Source organism: Hemiscyllium ocellatum, chromosome 12, assembly GCF_020745735.1.
Source record: "Hemiscyllium ocellatum isolate sHemOce1 chromosome 12, sHemOce1.pat.X.cur, whole genome shotgun sequence".
Taxonomy (NCBI): Eukaryota; Metazoa; Chordata; class Chondrichthyes; order Orectolobiformes; family Hemiscylliidae; genus Hemiscyllium; species Hemiscyllium ocellatum.
In genome coordinates, this window is record NC_083412.1 from 76,128,095 (window position 1) to 76,152,996 (window position 24,902).

The 24,902-nt window shown below is 41.9% G+C and overlaps 1 protein-coding gene across 1 annotated transcript in view; it reads right to left on the reverse strand.

Annotated features, from left to right (window-relative positions):
• Positions 1-24,902, reverse strand: part of hunk (hormonally up-regulated Neu-associated kinase) — a 74,802-nt gene that overhangs the window by 13,471 nt on the left and 36,429 nt on the right. Inside the window, exons 6-8 of the mRNA XM_060833184.1 lie at positions 23,946-24,081; positions 7,510-7,678; positions 5,156-5,236 (exon numbers count right to left, since the gene is read on the reverse strand). Coding sequence (XP_060689167.1) covers positions 5,156-5,236; positions 7,510-7,678; positions 23,946-24,081 — 386 coding nt within the window. The remainder of the gene's footprint in view (positions 1-5,155; positions 5,237-7,509; positions 7,679-23,945; positions 24,082-24,902) is intronic.

The following is a 24,902-nucleotide window of genomic DNA, read 5'->3' on the forward strand; positions in this document are numbered from 1 at the left end:
CCTCCTCCCTACCTTTTATCTTAGCCCGCTGGACACACTTTCCTCATTCCTGAAGAAGGGCTCATGCCCGAAACGTCGACTCTCCTGCTCCTTGGATGCTGCCTGACCTGCTGCGCTTTTCCAGCAACACATTTTCAAATTCCTGGGATGACAGGACTGATGCATGAGGAGAGATTCAATTGCTCTGGATTATATCAATTGACTACAGTTCAGCCTTCAACACTACTATCCCCTCGAGACAGATTACTAAACTTAGTGATCTCGGACTAAGCCCCACTCTCTGCCACTAGATCCTCAGTTTCCTGACCCACAGGCCCCAATCAATGAAGATTGGGAACAATATTTCATCCTCACTAACATTCGACACCAGAGCCCCTCAGAGGTGAGTACTCAGCCCTCTACTCTATTCACTGTATACCCATGATTATGTCACCAAATACCAGACTCATGCCATTTACAAGTTCGCTGATGACGCCACCATAGTCGGTCAAATTTCAGATGGTGACGAAACAGACTACAGATGGGAGGTGGAAGACCTGGAAAAATGACGCACTGAGAACAACCTCACTCTCAATGCCGACAAAACCACAGAACTCATTATTGACTTTCAGCAGGATGCTGCTCATGCTCCCCTACACATTAACAGCACAGAGGTGGAATGAGTGGAGAGTGTCAAGCTCCTGGGAGTGGTCATTCACAACAAACTTTTTTGGACTCTTCATGTGGACACACTGGTTACAAAGGCCCAACAATGTCTCTTCTTCCTCAGGCAGCTGAGGATATTTGGCATGACAGCAAATACCCTTGCCAACTTTTATAGGTGCACCATTGAGAGCATTCTGTCTGGATGTATCACTACCCGGTATGGCAACTGTACCATTCAAGATCGGAGGCGGTTACAGAGAGTGGTGAACTCAGCCCAGACAATCACAAAGGCCAACCTCCCTTCTTAGGAATCCATCTACCAGGTTCGCTGTCAAGGAAAGGCCGCCAGCATTCTTAAAGATCCATCCCACCCTGGCAATGCTTTTCGACAACCTCTACCATCGGGGTGAAGGTACAGAAGACTGAAAACACGTACCAGCAGGTTACGTAACAGTTTCTACCCTACTGTTGTTAGAATACTGAATGGACTCACAAACTCTTAACATTCACCTATACCTGTGTTTTTGTTTTTATCACTGCTTACCTATTATTTATTTATCTATGCTATTTAACTCTGTGATCTGCCTGTATTGCTCGCAAGATAAAGGTTTTCACTGTGCCTCGGTACACGCGAAAATAAATTCAATTCAAATTCAAATTCAAATATATTCACTGGAGTTTACAAGAAGGGAGAATCTCATAGAAACCTGAAAGATTCCAGCAGGACTAGACAGGTTATATGCAGACAGGATGATCCCAATGGTGGGGGAGTTTGGACCAGAGGTCATATTTTCAGGATAAGGGGTAAATAGTTTAGGACTGAGATGAGGAGAAGTTTCTTCGCCAAAAGAGTGGTGAGTCTGTGGAGTTCACCAGCATAGAAAGTGGTTGAGGTCATAACATTGTGTTTTCAAAAAGGAGGTAAATATAGCTCTTGTAGCTAAAGGGATAAAGCAATATTGGAGGAGGACAAGATTGGGGTATTGAATGCATTGATCATATTGAGAGGTGGAGCAGGCTCAAGGGGTTAAATGGCCTGCTCCTGGTCCTACATTCTATGTTTCTATGTGAACATCTGCTCAAACTAATCTCATGGATTTACTGCCCTCAAAACGTCATTAGTTACGGATGTTATCTGACGAATGTCCATCATATGTCTCAGAAAGCATGCCTCTGCAGTATTTAGTTTAGTTTTCAATGTCTTGCTGATAGTCCAACTTTCACATTGATATAGTAATGTTGAGCAGATGTAGCATTTTAGCAATTTTAGGGAGATAAGCATTGTGATGAATTAATGGGAGGTTTGAGAGAGAAGATGACATTTATAAACAGGAAGTGCTAGAGAAAATTCAGACCAGAAGATTACAATACTTCTCTGAAAGAGACATTAATTTTGACAAATGGCTGTTTAATTTTGGTGAAATGCTAGTTTAGTTCTTGATTAAAAGTTTGAATGTCATTATGTTATTTCTTTCTTTTAAGACCATCAATTAATCAATTGCAAAGTATAAAATGAATTCAAATGCATCATTTTCAATGCAAAATTCAATATTTTCCACAGGAACATGTCCCTGGATCAATTTCAATATCTGTGATTCCCTTTCAAGTCTTAATTTAATTTGTTTTATTCTTCTCCCATACAACTGAAAGAATGCTGGACACACCCAGTGTTAAGTTACAATCCTGCATAACTACTAGTTTTCAAATGTCACAGGCTTGTTATCAGGGCCATACTCAAATTGCCAGTTTTCTGCGGCCTCTGTCAGCTTTTCTTTGAAAGCTATTGGTCTGCTTGTACTAGTTATCTAGATTAGCATGTGTGTTAGTAATTACACTACATCAGTCTCAACACACTCCCACTTGTGCCTGACTTTAGTGTGGATTTAGCTATTAGGAAAAGCCGAGTTTGCTTTCAGAGGCTCCAGACAATCCAGTCGAAGAGACGAAACAGTTCCTTTTAGGATATTTATCTAAAGCACTGGAGATGGGATTTAAAGCACAGGAACATGAAACTACAGTACAGCTGCTCTTTATAGAAATCCCATAAATATTTGAGGAGACTGCAGAGCAAACGAAAGAGTTGACTCTTCAGGCCAAATGCTTAAAAACAGAAATACCCCGACTACAGAGCAGCTGCAAACTGTTTGCTGGAGTGCTTCAGGCAAACTCGATGGTGACTGGACAAAAGGCTCAGTCTACTCAGCGAAGCAAGTAATAGACAGCTTTTTCTAAGCACCCATAATTCTACCTAAAGCTGATAGAGGACACAGTTTTCATCTCAACAGATGGAGCAAATAGCATAGCAAAACAATAAGGGTTGAATTGTTTCCAAAAACAACACTGAACCATTAATTATGAGCTATGCAGGAGTCTTCAAAAAGTCTCTTTATGACACTCAGTCCTTTCCACTACACCCTCTTGGCATTAAAATCCTGGAAAGTGCAGCTATACATGCCTGTCATAATTTTGGTTGTTGCCTCAAAATTGAGAGATTAAACTGCCAACTCTTGCAGAGAGCAATCAGCTTTCCTGACCAATCTGGGTTATGCTAGAATATCTAAGAATGGAATAGAATACAAGAATGGAATTCTCTCCTGGGCACATTACTGTAAACAACCCTCAGGGAACAAAAAAACAAGGGAGCAGAAAAAAAATCTGCTTTGGTTTAATTTGTTGGTTACAGTACTCTTGTAGCATGAGAAAGGCAGTTTGACTTACAGTCATGGATCATCTGATTAGGAAAAGAAGAATTTGTTCAAGTCCCTGTTGCTGTGGGAAGGGGGTCAACTACAAGAATGGACATGCTGGGTGACCAGTGGTGAGAACATAGGAGTGACATGGCTGGTGATCATGTGGTGTAACCTTGCAACAGATTTGCCAAAGCTTGTAAATATTAATCAGATATACTTAAGACCCAACTCATCCTTGTAATCACAATGGTCAGAGCGTAACGTGCTACCAGGTACTAATGAGTCCAATTCACGATTTCTAAAATATGACTGACAAGTAAAATGCAAATAATCAATCTTTTTTAGATTACTTACAGTATGGAAACAGGCCCTTCGGCCCAATAAGTCCACACCGATCCTCTGAAGAGTAACCCACCCAGCCCCATTCCCCTACCCTATATTTACCCTTGGCTAACACAACAGGCAATTTAGCATGGCTAATTCACCTGACCAGCACATCTTTGGATTGTTGGAGGAAATTGGAGCACCCAGAGGAAAGCCACACAGACACGGGGAGAACGTGCAAACTCCACACAGACAGTCAACCAATACAGGAATTGAACCCGGTCCCTGGTGCTGTGAGGCAGCAGTGCTAACCACTGAGCCATTGTGCCACCCCTTGACAGAGTGTTTGGGAGACCAAATGCAAGGGCTCTGGCAATTGAAACACTTGTATTCTGAGAAAAGCAAGGGTTTTAGTAAGTACAGTCTTAGACCTGCAAAAGTTTTTAATAAAATCACACTTACAAGTCAGAGTGGAAAGTTATACAGTACTGCTTATCATACAGTTTGACTGTAAAGGCCTTTCACCAAGGCAGCTATGCCATCAGTCATACACAATGGGAAGGGGTATTACAACTTACAACAAAATCGCTGAATCTCCACCTATTTCAGGCATGGTAGATTTGACTCAAATTCAGCGCATTTGCAGCCTTTTGTACCTATTGCACATTTTTAACAATTGCCAGTATGTTTATTAGATATAACACTATATTCATCTGTATGTACACTAAGTATCATGCTTTGTGGGTACAGTTATTTGACTGATCCATTCTATTCTAATTTTATTTCCTACCAGCCCCTTACTACTCATTTTCTTACTTTATCTCTATTTATTTTTATGATACAATGTTATTCATTATAAAAGGAATCTTAAAAAACATGTGAACTAATACTCTGTTTCCTCATCACACTTGTCAGACCTCTGAAGTGGACTTTTTGTCCAAATGGACAACATAATGCAAGTTCTCCAAAAATTACATTAAATGATTTATGTTTTGCTAATTTGATTACAAAAGTGGTTGAACATTAAATTGTCTCTGGGAAAAAAACTTATGTCACATTTGATGGAACTGCAGTTGTTGTCTACGCTGCATTTGTAGCATTAACAGGCACTTCAGGAGGCTTCCAAATTTGTCAGTGATTGACAATAAGGGGCACTCATTCCTCTGACTCCACACAGCTTGAGTGCTTTCTATTCCCTGCAGTGATTCACAGCACTGGCAGCCTCAGCAATACTGAGTAGAGGTTTTCCAATATAACTAAAACATTACATTTCCTAAAACAGAAAACAACTGTTTAAGGAATTCCAAATGCAATAACTTGCAGATAGTAGATTACTGAAATCAAAACAAAATTAGGTATTTTCTGTTCGAGGTAGATCAGTCCAGACTAACACCTTTAGTCAAAAGTAGTAATGTAGACATAAATGGAAATAGTGAATGCCTATAGAAATAAACACAGGCAAAGAAAATGAACAGATAAACCTGTAGACGTTTTACCTCCTGTATTCCCTTGAGCCTGTATTTATCAGACTGATGCAGCAGATTCTTGTAGCAAATACCATTTGCAAAGTCTCGTTTCTATAATGAAAGAAAAATCGGGTTAATATAAGAATATTGGGAGAAGATTTCCTCCATTTGTTTGACAAAGTAAAGCAATGAGCGTGTCTGTGAAAAAGGCATTAAGTTCTTCAACACAATCCATCTTCCTCTAATACCTATTTACTTTAAAATGTGCTTTGCAGAAGCAATCTCCTTGGATCAAGACCCAGGAAAACATCCCTTTCCTTTCTTATGAGTGGTTGAGGATATTTTGTTGTATTGAATTAATATTGTTTTTAAAACGTGCATTCAAACATTTTCTACTGAAGATCAACAAAGTAATTGTGTGTCATTAACTATGAATCACTCTCAGGGTCTTGTTTATAAAACAGTTGCGAAGAACTTGGAATGATTTCAATGGTTTCTTTTACTCAGTCTTTTAGTTGTTTCTTGGCTCTAGCAGTAACTGCTGAGGAAAGAGTCACTGAGAACAAAAGTAGGGATGGGATTAGTGATACAGAGCACCTCTCTAGTTTTAGAACCTCATCAGAGTATGAGTTAAGTTAACATTTGTACTGTCTGACTATGAATCTGACTATACTTCCAACCATGCCTCTTAAAGCTATGGCCAATACTTGCTGTTTGAACAAGAGATTATGCAGATGTTTATCAGTCTCATATTAACTAACATTTTATATTTTCTGAAGGTGTATTGAAAATAACACTAGAGTATAATGTATTGCAAGAGTCTGTTATGAGGAAAGGCATGCTTATAAAAAAAGCACTCACAACCAATCTGAAAACAGACAGTAAATATTGACATTAATAATTGCAAGTGCAAAAGCACAAACAAAATACTACAGATGTTTTCACTGATGTGTGTCTGCATGACTCAACAAACACACATAGGAGGAGCTGTCAAATTGTCATTATTTTAATACAAACATAACTGGAGGGGAAGAGGGAAAAGTTTACATGGTCAGTGTTTTGTTGGTCATGTTTACAATCTTGAACCCTGGAGTCTCCTCTTTTGATGAATGAATTTAAGGAATAATCAAATTAAAATGTCATACTCTAGAATGATAATTTGAGAATATGATATAAAGAATTCACTATCCCTCAACACAACATCAATAAAACAGAATATCTGGCAAAATAAAAACCGAAAGAACTGTCAATGCTGGAAATCAGAAACAAAAACAGAAATTGCTGGGACCACTCAGCAGGTCTGGCAGCATCCATGGAGAGAAACCAGAGTTAATGTTTTGGGCCCAGTGCCCCTTCCTCAGAACTCCCTCAGAATATCTGGCAATATCATTATGTTAATTATGGGGTGTTTCAGTGCACAATTTGGCTGCTCCATCTTCTATATTATGATTGTGTTTACATTTCGAAACAACTTCACCAGTGTAAGGCTCTTTAAGACATACTGAGGTCATGCTAGGTGCTAAATATAATGCAAATTTTTCTTTCTACCTACTTCACATATATTCAGACAAAAGTATTGCTGAGGTATCATGACTCAACCTTATTTAACCAGTATCCAAACACACAGAGAAGGTGAGGATTGTAGATGCTGGAGATCAGAGTTGAAAAGTGTGGTGCTGTAAAAGTACAGCAGGTCAGGCAGCATTCGAGGAGAGGAGAGTTGACATTTCGGGCAGAAGCCCTTCATCAGGAACCTTGAGTCTCCTGCTACTCGGATGCTGCCTGACCTGCTGTGCTTTTCCAGTGTCACACTTTTAGACTCCAAACACACAGAGGTAACTAAAATAACTGACAATAGCAGGAACCTTGACTAATTTTCCTTTACCCCTGAAGTGGTTGGAGTGGGTTACAGCTCCACTCAGGGAATCTGAATCTGGGCTTCATATTCTTTTACATGTGTTGTAGTTTGGAACTCTGTACAGTGCTGACAGATGATCTTCCCATCCACCATTGGTATATTTTGAAGGAATTTACGAGTGGATACTCAGCTGTTTGAATTAGGAATGCACCTTCATTGGTTATCAAGTTCTAGACTGGGACTGGAACCAGGATGTGTTTGAGGCAGTGCTACCTATTCTATTGTAAGCCTTGCCTTCCCACCTTTCAGTGCTGATGTTAAATGCAAAAGACTATCTGAGATTGCGCAGCACAGAATGTGGTTCAAGAGTGAGACTGTGTAGTCTGTGATTCAATTATCTACTGTATTAACTAGCTATGCTATGTCTTACGCTAAAATAATTTGCAAGATATATCTGGCCAGTTAATACTTCTTACCTTAAATATTCTTTCTGAAATGACAACTCACTGCTCAGATCATTACTTACTTGGATGCTTTTAAAATAGTAATCCAACTTCTTGTTTAGCAGAAAATAAATGGAAAGGATGTGTGAAGCTCGGTTTGCCAGCACAGTGTTTACCACCTCAGTATGTTTATATCCCAGCTTCTCAGTCATGTGAAGCAGCACATTCTGATTCAAGTCTCCAGGGTGAAGCCTAAGTAAGTAGAAATAATCAGGTAATTACTAACTATTGTTATGACACAGCAGAATGGCAGAGTAAACATATTATTGAACTAACTGCCAAATGTTTTTGACTAACAATGTATGAGTCCCAGCAATAGTAAACAGTCATTAATGGTCAATAGTTTAGATAGATATCTATAACTAAGAATGGATTGTTACCACAACATATTATTCCTACGTTGAATTGAAGCATCAAGCTGTGCCAGAAATGTGTTCCTGGTTATCTTATTGTTATGAAATTGAATAGTTTCTCAGTACAGTGTTATTTCATTGTCTTAAAAGGGTGCGATGGATAGGCGATATAATTTTAGGCTGCTCAGTATGACTTCAATGGTGCAAATGATTAAAATCTATTCTGAGGGATAGGATAAACTATCACTCTGAATGGCATGGAATAATCTGGGATTGTCAGCATGGTTTTGTTAAGGGAAGGTCATGTCTTAGTAACTCAGTTGAATTTTTTGAGAAAGTGACAAGAAGGATTGATGAGACAAGTGCAGTGGATGATGTCTACCTGGATCTTAGCATGGCATTTACCAAGGTTCCACACAGCAAACTGGTCAAAGAAGTTAAAAGTACTTGGGATGCAAAGGGATTGTGGCAAATTGGATCCAAAATTGGCTCAGTAATAGGAAACAGAGGATAGTGATTGATGAATGGTTTAAATGAACGGAAAGAGATTTCCAGTAGTGTCAGTGTTGGCTCCTTGCTTGTTTGTCATTGTTATAATAATGACTTGGACTTGAATACAGTTTTAAGAATTTGCAGATGACACAAAAATTAGCTGTATGGTTGATAGTGAAAAGCATAGCTATCAACTCCAGAATGAGATGAATGGGTGGAAAAGTGACAAATGGAATTCAATCTGGACTAGTGTGATTAATGCGTTTCAGGAAGGCAAATAAAGCTACAGAAAACACAGTAAATAGGAGAATATTGACAGCAGTTGAGAGACCTTAGACAGCATATCCATCAGTCCTTGAAGAAGTTCAGACCGGTAGACAAGCTGTTAAAGAAAACTTATGGAATGCTTTCCTTGATTGGAGAAGCTATAGAATAGATCGGATGTAATGTAGGAATGGGATAAAATGAAGATTAGGCCATTGGTGGAAATTTGCGTATAGTTCTGGTCATTGCATTACAGCAAGGTCATAACTGCTTTGGAGAGAGTAAACAGGAGATTTATAAGAATGTTGCCAGGAATTAAAATTGAAGCTGTGAGGAAAGATTGAATAGGTTGGGATTGCTTTCCCTAAAAGAGGAGGTTGAGAATGATTTAATTGACACGTAAAAAATTAAGATGGGCTTGGATAAAGTAGACAGCAAAGATCTGTCTCCCCCAGAGGACAGCTCCATTACCAGGGTGCATGGATTTAAGGTGAATGCTGGAAGGATTAGAGGGGACATAGAGTGGTGGGTGCCTGGGATTCACTGCCTGGTGCTAGAGGCAGAAAAGCACAACTCATTTAAAAGGAAGTTGGATCTGCACCTGAACGGCTGTAACCTGTCCGGCTACAGGGAAGGTGCTGGAAGGTGGGATTCAAAAAGGCAGCTCGTTTCCCTTCAGCCGACGCAAACACAATGTTCTAAATGGTCTCTTTCTGTGCCATAAATTTTCCATGGTTCTATGGATTCAGAATTCTAAGTTTTAGATTCTGTTTCTGAATTCCAGTTTCTGAACCAAATTCAAGTTTTAAAGAATTTTACTTTTCTAATTTAGTAATTTTAGATTTCAATTTTAAATGTTTCATTGATGGATCTCCCGTGGAATTGTTCACAGACCACAGATGTGATATATAATCATTCACTTGGCTTTTTCCTTTAAGACTCTTGCTGTACATTGAGGAACTGTAGTGAATTAGAAATCGCTGAGATCAGAATTGTTTTGATGTGCTAATGGCTAAACTACATCCTTTATCACGTACATTCTACACAACAGCATTAGCAATGGAGAGTTCACTTTGCGGAAAGACATAACAGACAGCAAGGAACAAAGATATGAGCTATAAACTGAGCATTCTGGCTTCCACCTTCATTTAATTTCTCTCCCCTAATCAGCAAGGTTGGGTGCTGGGAGTGCTAACTATTAAATGTACTACATATGGATTGCTCTTACAATAGCACTTTGCACAAGGATGCAAGTCCTAATGCAGTCTTCTATTGGAATATAGTCTCATCTTAGCATCCAGAACCCTGTTTAATATCTTACATTTTAGGCCTGGGTTTATATTACACTTTCATTTTGGTTTATTAAGTAGTGCTAAGTACTGCAGGCTAGTGCAATTTAGAAATCAGAGACAGTTTGGAGAGGGTAGGATTTAACATGTTCTGGATCAGTGGTGCTGGAAGAGCACAGCAGTTCAGGCAGCATCCAACGAGCAGCAAAATCAACGTTTCGGGCAAAAGCTCTTCATCAGGAATAAAAAAAAAGCATGGTTACAGTTATGTGGAGAAACTGCAGAAGCTGGAAATAGGTACATGGGGGAATATGAGAGTGCACAAGGGAATAGGCGACATGGATGTAGCATTTGAGTGGGTGGAGGAGTGAGGATTGATGATTTTCAAGAGTAAAACAGGGTCATTAAAACCCTGTGGTGTTCCAACCTGACAACTTACAACTGCAACCTTCCCATCCTCAACTATTAACATCCCTGAGGTTACCATTTACCAGCAACTCAATTGGACTCACAAGATAATACAGTGGTTACAACAGCAGGTCAGAGGCTCGGAATACTGCAGCATGTACTTCATCTCCTGACACCTCAATGTCTATTCACCATCTACAAGGCACAAGTCAGGAGTGTGACGGAATACTTCCCACTTGCTTGGATGAGTGCAGCTCCAACAACACTCAAGAAACTTGACACCATCCAGACAAAGCAGCCCACTTGATTGGCACCACACCGACATCACTCTCTCCACCTCGAAGGACAAGGGCAGGAGATACATGGGAACACCACCACCTTCACATTCCCCTCTAAGCCACTCACCACCCTGACTTGGAAATATATCGCTGTTCTTTCACAGTCACTCGGTCAAAATCCTGGAATTCCCTCCCTAATGGCATTGTAGGTCGACCTAAAGCAAAGGGACTAACACCTTCTCAAGGGCAACTAGGGATGTGCAATAATTGCTAGGCCAAGAAGCAACGCCTACATCCTGTGAGTGAATAAAACAAACCTGATGACCTGCCGTCTTTGTTATCACCTCAGGCTTATATTTAGAGGCTCACGCCTCCAGGAAACAATATATGGAGGGAAAGGACCCATTTTAAAGGAGAGAGGTCTGTCAGATTGGAGTATTTCTCAACTCGACTGCCCTGTCCCCTCCATGGCAGTTTTCTCTGCCGTAACGGTACAGTATGCCACCTTCCCCTATATCGATGACAGAGAAGGCAAACATGAACAGGCTGCTAAGGATAAGAGGGTCCCTGTTGGTGGGCCATATTTTTCCCTTTGAAGGCAGCCATCTAACAGCTTCCCCCAAACATACGTTTGCCCTCTCTAACCACCACCCTGTCAATCCTGAACTCTCATTCCATCACATGGATCTGCCAACCTAAGACCCCAACCCTAATGTAAGCCCAAGTTAATGGTGTCTCCCTTTAGGCGTTGCCTGTGGACCCAGCTGTGTCATTACACCCAATCTTACTGCTGGGTCAATTGAGCACCCAACCATCTGATTCCAGGTAAAATTCATCCCTATATTATCAGAACTCAGCGCACTTGAAAATTATAACTACAAAGCAACAATTACATTTTTTATGTTAACTTCAGTTTTTAAATGAGTTTATGTTAGAAAACCGTAAATGTCAGTTTTAGTTCCAGTGAAATTCTTAGTGGGAAGTAAAAGCAGCCAGGCAGAGAATTTGGTTGATAAGTATTCAGCTACAAGTTTCCTTTATCCCAGTCTCATATAGACATAATACAGCTGTCTTCCTGTGGGTTAACCCCTCCAAGTACACCAGGATAGAGTGCAGGCTCTGAGCTCTGCTGGAACTCATGTTTCAGCAATTGATTGTATGAGGTCTGACTTTCAAACATGGACTGTCACTTAGCTGAGGTAAAAAAACAGTAATAAAGAGGGGTGTGAGGATTCTGAAAGGCTTTGCTTTGCAAATACCGTTGAACCAACAATCTGGGCCACAGTTACCTTCTATCCTGTGTCTAATCCTGAGCACACATCGAATTATTATTATCATTATATCTGTGTAATTGTTGTTAAAAATGTTTCCTATCCAAGACAATAAACGCCTTTCATCCTCTATGTCTTGTGGAATAGCAGACAAATGTGTAATTAAACATACCCATTCCCTTACTGTAATTATCAGGATTACACTGTCAGCTTTCTTTATAAAGATGGATAGAGGAGTTCACAATAGACATATTCACACAAACATAAACTTCAGCTGGGATTTGTCATTCTGGAGTTAAAGTTTAGCTGCAGGCATCACATCTGCCACAGTCTGTGATTCTCAGGCAATCTCTTGCTCTTCAGCTAATTTCATATGGTCAGCAGATTCCAGCAAGAGCTCAAGGGTAAATCTTTTGTGCTATTGCCCCTGCTGTCTCCTTGCTGCAAGCCAAGAGCTCCAGAAAAGACAGTGAATAAGGTTCCTACCACTTCCTGGAGATGTCTATCAAGTGTGTTTAGATAGCTGCATGCTTACATATTGCCTAAATGAGGCTCTAGCCTATCTGCGTCAGAAAAGGAGTCCCTTTTCCCTCTCAGGGGTGAAACGAGCCCTTCAGATAAGGCTGCTGAGCTGAGGGTGTGCAGGAGGTCGGCACCTCTAGAAGGTACCAGCACGATGGGATCCAGCATAGGAAGCAGAGGAATGGTCTCCTTCACCCCACAAGGGGATTGCCACCATCTTTTCAAAGCAACCGCACCCTCAAAGAGCCATCATTGACTCTAACTCTGCTACAGTACAGCCATGTCGACCTCACAATCACATATATGATGGGCATTAAAGGGATGTTAATATTATGCTGATAATTTTCTAATGCTTTTTGGGTACTGAGCTCCCTACTTTCTCCCTGGGAGGGCACACCAGCTGGCAGGGCTATGAATGCTTCTCAAGTGTTCATGGACACATTCCCATTACACTCAGCTGTCTCTTTTTCCCTCCAAACCAAAGTGACATATGAGAGGACTGAGACTGCCAGTGGCCTTCCAGACCTTCACATCCCATGGACACATTAATAGCTGGTAAAAAAAAATTGAGCTTTTTGGGAGTGAAAAGGAGATTTATACATGGAAGCAGAAAATATAGCTAAGGCACTAAATCAATATCTTGCATCTGTCCATACCAAGGAAGCAGATGGCACTCAGGCCATGGAGAAATCCTGTCCCTGGAAGGATTCAGAATTAATAAAGCAGAGAAATCAGATAGACTGTCTGCCCCAAGACCGGATGAGATGCATCCAAATATACTTAAGGGAGTGAGAATGGGAACTGCAGAGGCACTGATCACAACCTTTCAATCTTCCTTGATTTTGAGGTGGTGCTATAGGACTGGACAATTATAAACATTACACCCTAGTTCCGAAAAGGATCTAAGAATAAGCCCAGCAATGATGGATCAGTATGTTTAAGTTTGGTGGTGGGAAAACGTCTAGAAATAATATCCTAGGATAAAATTGACAGTGATCTGGACAAACTGGGTTAATTAAACACAGCCAACCTAAATTTCTTAATTGAAAATTGTGTTAACTAAGTTTTGTGAAGAGCTAACAGAGAGGGTTAATGATGATAATGCTGTTGATGTGATGTACATAGACTTCTAAGAGGTCATGATGTGGAGGTGTTTGATGCAGTGCTGCACAACAGACCTGTGGTGAAACTTCCAACTCACTGAATAAAAGGGACTTAACAACATGAATACAAATTGTGTGTGTGATTGGAAAGACAGGGGAATTGTCAAATGGATATTTTTCAGGGTGGAGGATGTTTTATGGTGGAGATCCCAAGGGGCTCAGTATTGGGACCCGTGCTCCTCCTGATAGATAGAAATGTAGAAAATAGGAGGTGGAGGTATTCAGTCCTTTGATCCTGACCTGACATTCAGTATGATCATGGCTGATCTTTCAACTCAGTAACCTGTTCCCACTTTTTCCCACTACCCTTTGATACTTTAAGCCCGAAGAACTGTACCTAACTCCTTCTTGAAAACACTTAATGTTTTGGCCTCAGCCACTTTCTGTGGCAGAGAGTTCCACATGCTCACCACTCTCTGGGGAAGAAACTTTTTCATATCTCAGTTCTAAATGGCCTACCCAACATTCTTAAACTGTTAGCCTTGATTCTGGATTCCCTGGTCATCAGAATAGTCCTTCTTGTGTTTACCCAGTCCAGTCCTGTGAGAATATTATAAGTTTCACTGAGATCCCGCCTCATTCTTCTGAACTCCAGTAAATGTCATCCAGTCTTTCTTCATACGTTAGTCCTGTCATCCCAGGAATCAGTCTGGCAAATCTTTGTTGCACTCCTTCCAAAGCCAGTACACATTCCTCAGATACAGAGTTCAAAACTACGCACAATACTCTAGGTGTGGTCTCACTAAGGCCCTGTACTGTTGTATGGTCCTGTACTTGAATCTTCTTGCTATGAAGGACAACGTACAGTTTATATATAATAATGATTTACAGCTTGGTGTGTAAAATCATAGAGATGTACAGGATGGAAACAGACCCTTTGGTACAATTCATCCATGTTGACCAGATATTCTAAATAAATCTAGTCCCATTTATCAGCATTTAACCCAAATCCCTCCAAACCCTTCCTATTCATATGCCCATCCAGATGCCTTTTAAATGTGGCAATTGCATCAGCCTGCACCACTTCCTCTAGCAGCTCATTCCATACATACACCACCCTCTGCATGAATAGGTTACTCCTTAGGTCCCTTTTAAATATTTCCCTCGCACCTTAAACCTATGCTCTCTAGATCTGGACTCCCCCAGCCCAAGGTAAAAGACCTTGTCTACTTACCCTATCCATGCTCTTCCTGATTTTGTAAACCTATATAAGGTCACCTCTCAGCCCCCGATGCTCCAGGGAAAATAACCCAAACCTATACAGCCTCTGTCTATAGCACAAATCCACCAATCCTGGCAATGTTCTTGTAAATCTTTTCTGAACCCTTTCAAATGTCACAATATCCTTCCTATTGCGAGGAGACCAGAATTGCATACAAAATTCCAAAAGTGGCCTAATCAATGTCCTGTACAGCCACAACATGACCTCCCAATTCCTTTACTCGATGCACTAACCAATAAAAGCAAGAATACCAGATGCCGCCTTCACTATCCTATCTACCTGTGACTCCAACTTCAAGGAACTATGAACCTGCACTCCAAGGTCTCTTTCTCAGCAACATTCCTGAGGACTTTACCATTTAGTGTATAAGTTCTGCCCTGATTTGCTTTTTCAAAAAGGAAGCATTATAAATTGTGAGGAATACAGTATTGAACTTCAAAAAGACATGAGGTAGAAACAGAACTCTGCTTTTATACCAAACAATGAAACACAGTGGAATGGTTCTCAGAGCTGCTCCTCAGTCAGTGAGGTTGCATTGAATAGAGCACACAGTGGTCTCCCAGGCAGCTGTGAAACTCAGCATACCTGGTAACACGTGTGGAGACTCCAATGACTCCTCTTCACAAGTCAAAAAAAGTGCCTGTATCTATGTAGCTCAGGCCCTCTAAAAATAGGTGGCTATGAGATTTTCATGTATGCCTTTCTCGCTCATATGCCATAACTCAATCTTTATGGTATCTGTGAAGAACCTCCTGGGCCATTCCACTTCCTCAGCTTCCTCCTCAGTGCAGACCTCCTGCTTTTCCATCAGAACCTGCCCCAGGCCAGTCTCCTCTCATTGAGTTACATTGTAGAGCAAACAATTTAAATTGCGAGACACTGTCTGAAGTGCCCATTGACCAGATGCCTGACCAAGCATCTGAATCTCATTTTCAGGGGCTGTATGGTCTGCTCCACAATGGCCCTTGTGGGAGTCTTTACAACTCTTTGGCACCAGTTTGTGGATTCTCTCTTTTTCTCTTTCTCTTGCTGCACCATCTCCATGTAACTCTATTCACTAATGTCATCCCACACCCCAAAATCAGTATAAATTTCCCAGTTATTTTCATTCTCACAAAGGGACACAAAATGTTAACTCTGCTTTTCTCTCTACTGTTGAGTTTCTCTAGCAATCTGTTTTTATTTCAGATTTCCCATCTGCAGTTCTTTGTTTTATGTCATGTGCTTGAGTTTGAGGGGTCGCCCACTGACTATCACTGGAAGGGCACAGGGAGAGGGGTGGGTTCTGAAAGATGTAGGCGCCTGTGAGTGTTCCAGGATGTGAGCATCGAAGTGAGATGCCCTCTGGGTAACATGCACAGACCTCCAAGATCCAGCTGCCGTGGTCACACATTAGATTAGATTCCCTTGTCGACACCGACCCTCTGAAGAGTAACTCACCCAGACCCATTACCCTACCCTATATTTACCCCTGATTAATGCACGTAACATTATGGGCAATCTAGCGTGGCCAATTACCTGACCTTCACATCTTTGGATTGTAGGAGTAAACCAGAGCACCCAGAGGAAACCTATGCAGACATGGAGAATGTGCAAACTCCACAAAGACAGCCACCCAAGGTGGGAATCAAACCCAGGTCCCTGGTGCTGTGAGGCAGCAGTGCTAACAACTGAGCCACCGTGCCAGCCCAATGACCTGCACATTCACAAAGTGGAAGCTTTTCCCATTTATGAAACCCATGGAATCATAGAACCCTTACAATACAGACAGAAGCCATTTGGCCCATCGAGTCTGCACCACCCTCCAAAGTGCATCCCACCCAGTCCCATTCCCACCCCCATGCTGTCCCCATAACCTCACATTAACCATGGTCAATCCACCTAACCTAAACATCCTTGGACTTCATGGGCATTTAGCACAATCAATCCACCTAACCTTCATATCCCTTTGACAGGGGGAGGAAACTGGGCACACAGAGGAAACCCACGCAGACATGGGGAGAACATGCAAACTCCACACACTCACTCAAGTGCTGGAATCGAACCCATGTCCCTGGTGCTGTGGGACAGGAGTTTTAACCACTGAGCCACAGTGCTTGCCCCTGCTGACTGCTGATGGGATGCCCTCATATCTGCATGGGTACATTCGAATTGCCCCATTGCTCTGCGGAAATTCTGCCCTGGCAGCAAAGCTGACTACCCCGAGTGCCTGACCCGCAGCAGGAAATGAATAAATAGGTCAGCCTTGACAAACACAGCCTCAGAGACCATATGGTTACAGCTGGGAGTGGATCCTCTTGAAATTTTGCAGAGGTCCCAGTGACTCCCTGACATGATGAGCTGACAGAGAAACTGACAGCTACCATCGCCTTCAAGACAACTGAGAAAGGATTCCTTCTTCATCCCTGAAAGTAGAGGTGCTCATCCAATAATTGGCAAATGTAGGGGCCAATGTTTCAGGACATCTTGAGGCCTCATCGCCAATGACAGTCCATTATACACATAGCTCTCTTGTTGGCCATAGATTCAATCCTGGGCCAATGCTCACCGTCTATGTGGGCCCTTTCAGGCAGACTGAGCCTCTGAGGCTACTCCACAGCCAGTGCCAGCTCCTACTGCTGCTGGAACACTTGCTCTTACTGCTGTCACTCGATTGGGTGATGCTGCAATCGGGTTTATTCTGAGGGGGAAGATGGCCAGGGAGACCATCTGTGCTATGCTGCCGTCGCTTTCTGCAGAGTTGCAGAGACAGAAGCATCTTGCTCCCCTTGGATATTTGCGCTGCCAGCCTGTCCCATCTGTCTCAGAGAAATCGGACGCCTCACGATGTTCCCCAATGCCCTCAACCCTCAGACTGACTGATTTGGAGAATGATTTGGAGATGCCGGTGTTGGACTGGGGTGTACAAAGTTAAAAATCACACAACACCAGGTTATAGTCCAACAGGCTTAATTGGAAGCACACTAGCTTTTGGAGCGACGCTCCTTCATCAGGTGATTGTGGAGGGCTCGATCGTAACACAGAATTTATAGCAAAAATTTGCAGTGTGATGTAACTAAAATTATACATTCAAAAATTGATTGTCTGTTAAGCCTTTCATCTGTTAGATTACAGTGATAGTTTCACTTCTTTCATGTGTAAATCACAAAACCCTTTTTAAAGTTACATTCTTGGCTTAGCTGTTAACAATGGTGATAACTAGACAATATTTTGATACATTCATGTAGAACTCTGAGGTCAAAAACTGCATGAATTTATGTAAAACTCTGTTATCTCACTTTTTAGATTAGAATCAATCTAAACATCAGGTCATAGACAGAGAACACAGGAGGCTAACACCTTCAACATGTTGTCTAGCTATCACCATTGTTAACAGCTAACCCGAGAATGCAACTTCTAAAAAAAGGGTTTTGTGATTTACACATGAAAGAAGTGAAACTATCACTGTATTCTAACAGATGAAAGGCTTAACAGACAATCAATTTTTCAATGTATAATTTCAATTCCATCACACTGCAAATTTTTGCTATAAATTCTGTGTTACGATCGAGCCCTCCACAGCCACCTGATGAAGGAGCGTCGCTCCGAAAGCTAGTGTGCTTCCAATTAAACCTGTTGGACTATAACCTGGTCTTGTGTGATTTTTAACTTTAGATTTGGAGAAGCCAGTGTTGGACTGGGGTTTACAAAATTAAAAATCACACAACACCTGGTTACAGTCCAACAGGTTTATTTGGAAGCACTAGCTTTCAAAGCGTGGCTCCTTCATTGTGTAGTTGTCAACCTGATGAAGGAGCAGTGTTCTGAAAGCTAGTGCTTCCAAATACCTGTAAACCTGTTGGGACTATAACCTGGTGTTGTGTGATTTTTAACTTCAGACTGACTGCAGTACACACACTCCTCTCGCCTCCGCACCAGTTCAAACTGATTGGAGCAAAGCCTGGCCTGAAATCTCCTCCCTCCCTTTCACGGTTCTCTGTGATTCAGACACTGCCACTCCCCATTTCTCACTTTTGTCTGTCGATGCAGCTCAACACCTGCAGCTGTTTGAAATGTGCACTAAAGTCTCCTGGTCTGCCATAATTGGCCCTTTGTTTGCTGTGGGCTAGTTTATTGAATCAAATCCCTCCAGCGTGGAAGCAGGCCATTTGGCCCATCGAGTCGACACTGACCCTCTGAAGAGCATCTCACCTAGACCCACTCACCAACCCTGTGCCTGTAACCCTGCATCTCCCATGGCCAATTCACCTAACCTGCACATCTTTGGACATGGAAGAAAACTGGAGTACCCAGAGGAAACTCATACAGACACAGGGAGAATTTACAAGTTTTACACAGGGTGGAATTGATTCCTGGGTCCCTGGCACTGTGAGGCAGCAGTGATAATCATTCAGCCACTGTACTGCCCTAAACTAAAGGCACCTAGGATGGGGCTCAAACACACCACCTCAAAATTAAATCTCCTGTTCTACTGACCGAGATGGGTAGGCCTGATTTGTGTTCAGAAAACGACCCAGGAGAGACTACTGGCCTTGCTTCATTTGGACTGGTCGCCTGTATTTGGAGAAGTGACAGTGAGTATCATTTAAAGCTGGATCATTAGAAGGACGAAGCTGTAGTGAGTTTTCTAGAGGATGACAAGGTGAAACTCATCAGACACATGCCTGATTTTTGCTGTCAGTTTCTGAAGCATCAAGCCTGTCAGTTGGGTACAGGTTAGTTGGGAAGGTGAAGAGGTGTGGTATTAATGAGATGTAGGTTAAATACATGCAAAGAGGCTCCATGCCTTTTGCTGGTGACATACCTGACCCATTACCTGAAGCAGGAGAACTTTATCACTAAAGGTTTTCTGAGGATCTTTGACCTTCAGCCAATTAGATTCACCGACCACCATTCTTTTCTCCATGTGGGAGAGTGGGAAATCTAACCCATAATGATGTGATGAATATTTTTGAACCAGGAAGGACACATAGATAAGTAGAATGCTCACAGTTCAAAAATATCAATATGTAACACCCAAATAATATTGAAAGGAATGAATCATGAATAATGGAAATAATTTTCAATTAGATTTAGATTTTAGATTTCATTGTCACGTGTACTCAAGTACAGAAGTAAGAAGGTCTTCGGCATATTTCACACCTTCTTGAAAAGAGCTTTTCCTAATTCCCCCAGTATAACTGTTGCTCCTTTCAACCTGAATCCCCAACTGAGAGGGGGTGTATGAGTGATTGAGATTTCTGCCCTTACTGCTCATGAGCTGTGCAAAATTTGATTTACCCATCTCTGTACTTTTAGCTCCCCACTGAAACCTCAGTGGAAACCAGAAACTGACAATGTAAACAACTAGCGTGAAAACCTACACCTTACCATTCCACAACGTCAGTGGGTTCAGGTGTTAAAACTAGAGCTAAACTGTGAATTAATTACGGGACTGGGGTTGTGGGCAGACGCTGCTCACTATTAAAGCAAATGTTACATCGCAATACCTTTTGACACGTTTAACACTATTTGTTGCCTGGGTATGAAAATGGTGTTTCAAAATCCCCAGAGATTGCAAAACCTCAACCCAGTTATCTGGCAAGAGAAGCTACTTGCCCCACCTGTTTTCAACAAACTGGACATTAATGCACAGGGAAACGGGTCACATTTAGAATATAACATGTGCATCAATTATTTTCTTTATTTGGTCAGAATTTACTGTTGGCTTTTCATTGTTTTGTCATGTTATAGTATTAACCCATTGCTTTACAGTGGCTAATATCACTGACGGGCAACATCAAATTAATACATTAAGCATTCATTCACTGCCATTGACTATTATTTAATCTTTGAGCAGTGAAGAATATATTGTTGTACACCACAGAGAGATGTAATCTAAACACTCGCTGATTTTTGAAATGAACTGATAATACCAGATTTGTGTGACAACTTTTTATTGTCTGCTAAATAGCCACAACATTCTTGAAATGACATCTTTGCTGATTGTGAGGTTTGAGGCTCTTAAATCTGGTAAATACATTTTATCATTGTCCACTTTTAAGGACAGAAAATAATGCAGCTGTGTCCAAAACGATACAAAGTAATCTGCCGCAGGTTGCTTTTATAAGTCAGTGCCTTCTTGAGTCACAAAGAAGTGAGTTTATTCTGTCTCCGTTGCCAATGGAAAGCTAATGTCGCTCTATGTCTTCCTCACAATCTGCTGGGCCTAAACCTGAGTTAGTTTAAATGATCACCTCCAAACTGTCAATATGTGTTGTTCAGTTTTTATAAATGTTATGCTTCCCCTTCCCTTCTGGAATTTTTTTTGCACTATGCATCATTCTCTGACTGAGAGGATCATGTGGTAATAATGACCACTTCCAGACTTCTTCCAAAATCCATTCCTGAGTCCACATATATGACTCAGAATCCAATTTCCCTGTGGCTCTGTATCCTGCCACAGTGTATTGGATGTCTAGCTCATTGATCCATCACACAGTCTCCCATTAATCCTCTCTGATCTTAATTTAAAGTGAATACTCCCACCTCTAGAGCGGCTTGATTTGAATTCTCTGATCTAACACCCACACACCTTCTGTGCTGCAATTCTTAAGAGCACCAGAGCTGAGCTTGTAATTCAGTTACATATAGGTGTCCTTCTTGAATTCATCTATTTGTCTTTAATTAAAATATGTTAAGCACACACTCAGATACTCTACTTGGATTGTAACCACTGAAGGCAGTGCTGCAGATGAGAGAGAACCAGCACTGTCGGATGGCCTGGTTGTTGGTTAGGATCTTTGAAGATTTTTCACAGATCATCTACTGACCATGGGGAAGGATGATGGACACAAATTATGGACAGTTACCTGACCTAGATAGCCCTGAATACTATTTTCCAGTCTGTCCCTCTCAACAGGGAGTCAACCATGGCTCAGCTGTCACATAGCCAGATGAAATTTAGAAGCTGGGGGGTTTATGACTCACTCCTGAACCTTGAGGGTAATATCTGAGATATTATACATACAGCAGGAGAGCCACACTGTTAGAATCGTCTTATTTACAATCGGACATGTAAGTAAAGCCCCTGTCTCCCCTCTGAGGTGGTTGTAACTTATGAAGAAAGGTATTTTGAAGAGAAAGAGTTTTCTCAATAGTGCTCTGCGTACTAATCAACAAAAGCAGCACCCATACCAACAAACTTTCTGAGGTACTGAAAGGAAATTATAAAGCAAAACAGATATCCAGGTACATGAGCAGATACTACGGTACACAATAAAAAGCTTAATCCTGAGTTACGTTTTATAGACAGCTGTAAAAAAGAAAAACAAGGTAGAGAGAAGCTTAGGAACAGAATTCCAGAGCTTCCAGGCAGCTGAAGAATCTACCACAATGGTGGCACAAATGGAATTCACAAGAAGCCTGAATTCAAGAATTGTCAATATCTCAAAGCATATGAGACACAAGGAGATTGTAGCGATGTGGAGTAGCAAGGTCATGCATTGAGGTGGGGTTTGAAAACAGGAATGAGAGTTTTAAGATCAACCTGCATATGCAGGAACTGATGCATGGCACCAAATAAGGTGAATGAAACTCTGTGAGTTAGGGCACGGGCAGCAGAATTGTGAAATTGTTTTGAATTTACAGACCAGGTGCGCACTAGTCAAACTTGAGATAAGAAAACTATGCATTAGGGTTTCAACAATAGTCAAGCAGGGGCAGGGGACAGGGTCAAGGGACAGTATGTAAATGGAAACAAGTGGCCTTAGTAATGGTGTAGTCTTGTTCAAAAATAATAATGGCAGATCACTTAGATCACATTGTTTACCTTCAATGGTAGCTGAAGGCCATTTTAGGAATCCATATCTGACATTGCCCTCTCCCTTGTTCCCCATTGTCCTCCTGTCAAGAAAGAGCTGGGATTTTTCAGGACTAGCCTCTATTACTTCATCATTATCACCTGGCAGAATGCCTGCTGCTATGAGACACAAGCTGAAAATGTGTTGCTGGTTAAAGCACAGCAGGTTAGGCAGCATCCAAGGAACAGGAAATTCGACGTTTCAGGCCACAGCCCTTCATCAGGAATGAGGAGAGTGTGCCAGGCAGGCTAAGATAAAAGGTAGGGAGGAGGGACTTGGGGGAGGGGCGATGGAGATGTGATAGGTGGAAGGAGGTCACGGTGAGGGTGATAGGCCGGGGTGGGGTGGGGTGGGGGCGGAGAGGTCAGGAAGAAGATTGCAGGTTAGGAGGGTGGTGCTGAGTTCGAGGGAATCAACTGAGACAAGGTGGGGAGAGGGGAAATGAGGAAACTGGAGAAATCTGAGTTCATCCCTTGTGGTTGGAGGGTTCCCAGGCGGAAGATGAGGCGCTCTTCCTCCAACCGTCGTGTTGTTATGTTCTGGCAATGGAGGAGTCCAAGGACCTGCATGTCCTCGGTGGAGTGGGAGGGAGAGTTAAAGTGTTGAGCCACGGGGTGGTTGGGTTGGTTGGTCCGGGCGTCCCAGAGGTGTTCCCTGAAGCGTTCCGCAAGTAGGCGGCCCGTCTCCCCAATATAGAGGAGGCCACATCGGGTGCAGTGCATGCAATAGATGATGTGTGTGGAGGTGCAGGTGAATTTGTGGCGGATATGGAAGGATCCCTTGGGGATCACCAACCCAACCTCCACTCCCGGCACCTTCCCCTGCAACCGCAGGAAATGCAAAACTTGCGCCCACACCTCCTCCCTTACTTCTCTCCAAGGAAACCACCAACCCAACCTCCACTCCCGGCACCTTCCCCTGCAACCGCAGGAAATGCAAAACTTGCGCCCACACCTCCTCCCTTACTTCTCTCCAAGGAAAACTCAGCACCACCCTCATAACCTGCAATCTTCTTCCTGACCTCTCTGCCCCCACCCCACCCCAGCCTATCACCCTCACCTTGACCTCCTTCCACCTATCACATCTCCATCACCCCTCCCCCAAGTCCCTCCTCCCTACCTTTTATCTTAGCCTGCCTGGCACACTCGCCTCATCCCTGATGAAGGGCTCTGGCCCGAAACGTCAAATTTCCTGTTCCTTGGATGCTGCCTGACCTGCTGTGCATTAACCAGCAACACATTTTCAGCTCTGATCTCCAGCATCTGCAAACCTCACTTTTTACGCTATGAGACACAAGACCTACTATGACCAACTGAAACATAAAGAGCTACTCAGCAGCAGCTCATTACACCTTACCGGTCTGGGTAAACACTGCTGCACATTGGTGTCCCGGGATGGTCATCATTCAGCCAGAGATCAGACAGTACCTGCTGGACATTGGGCCGTTTAATAGGGTCAGGTTCAAGTAAGGATCGTAGAAAGTTAACGGCAGCTGGAAAAAGGATATTGAACATTATCACGCAGTAATTACTGATCATTGTGCAGATGAAAATACTGAAGGGTTAGATATTGTACAGTCTACACAAAAAAGCACACCAAAACCTGCATTTTCATATTTTAAGTTAGTGATTTCAAATTGTGCCAACTTATGCCTCACTTCGTTTTTCAAAAGTTTTAAAGCAACCACCGATTCACTTTAATACAACATTAAGAAGCAGTGGTTTAAACTCCTGACTATTATTAAACAGTTTTGCAGCCTAAAATACGCAAACGAAGCTTCAATTAAGACGATGCTTTTACTCTTGCAATGCACTAATTGTACAACGTTATCAATTTCCATCTGAATATCTGCAGAAGAAACAAAAAATGTTAACAGTTAACAAAGGAACCATCCTACAGCCCAAATATTAAATTTGAACATTATTAGTCTTAATTTTAAAAACAGTGTATGTTTACCTTTTCCAACTTACAACATTGCCTTCAGGAGACAAAAATTACAAAGAACTGCAGATGCTGAGAATCAGAAACAAAACAATAAATTGCTGGAAAAGCTGAGCAGATCTGAAAGCAGAGTTCATGTTTCTTCAGTTCTGAAGACATGTCACAGGACTTGAAACGTTAATTCTGCTTTCTCTCCACAGGTGCTGACAGACCTGCTGAGTTTTTTCCAGCAAATTTTGTCTTTGTGATTGTCTTCTGTCAGTTTTATGCACCTCCTGTGCAGTCTTAATCTTGGATGCCTCACTCTGTCTAAACACTATGATCTGTATATCTTCATTTGTTATGAATTGCCTGTACTGCTCAGAAAACAAA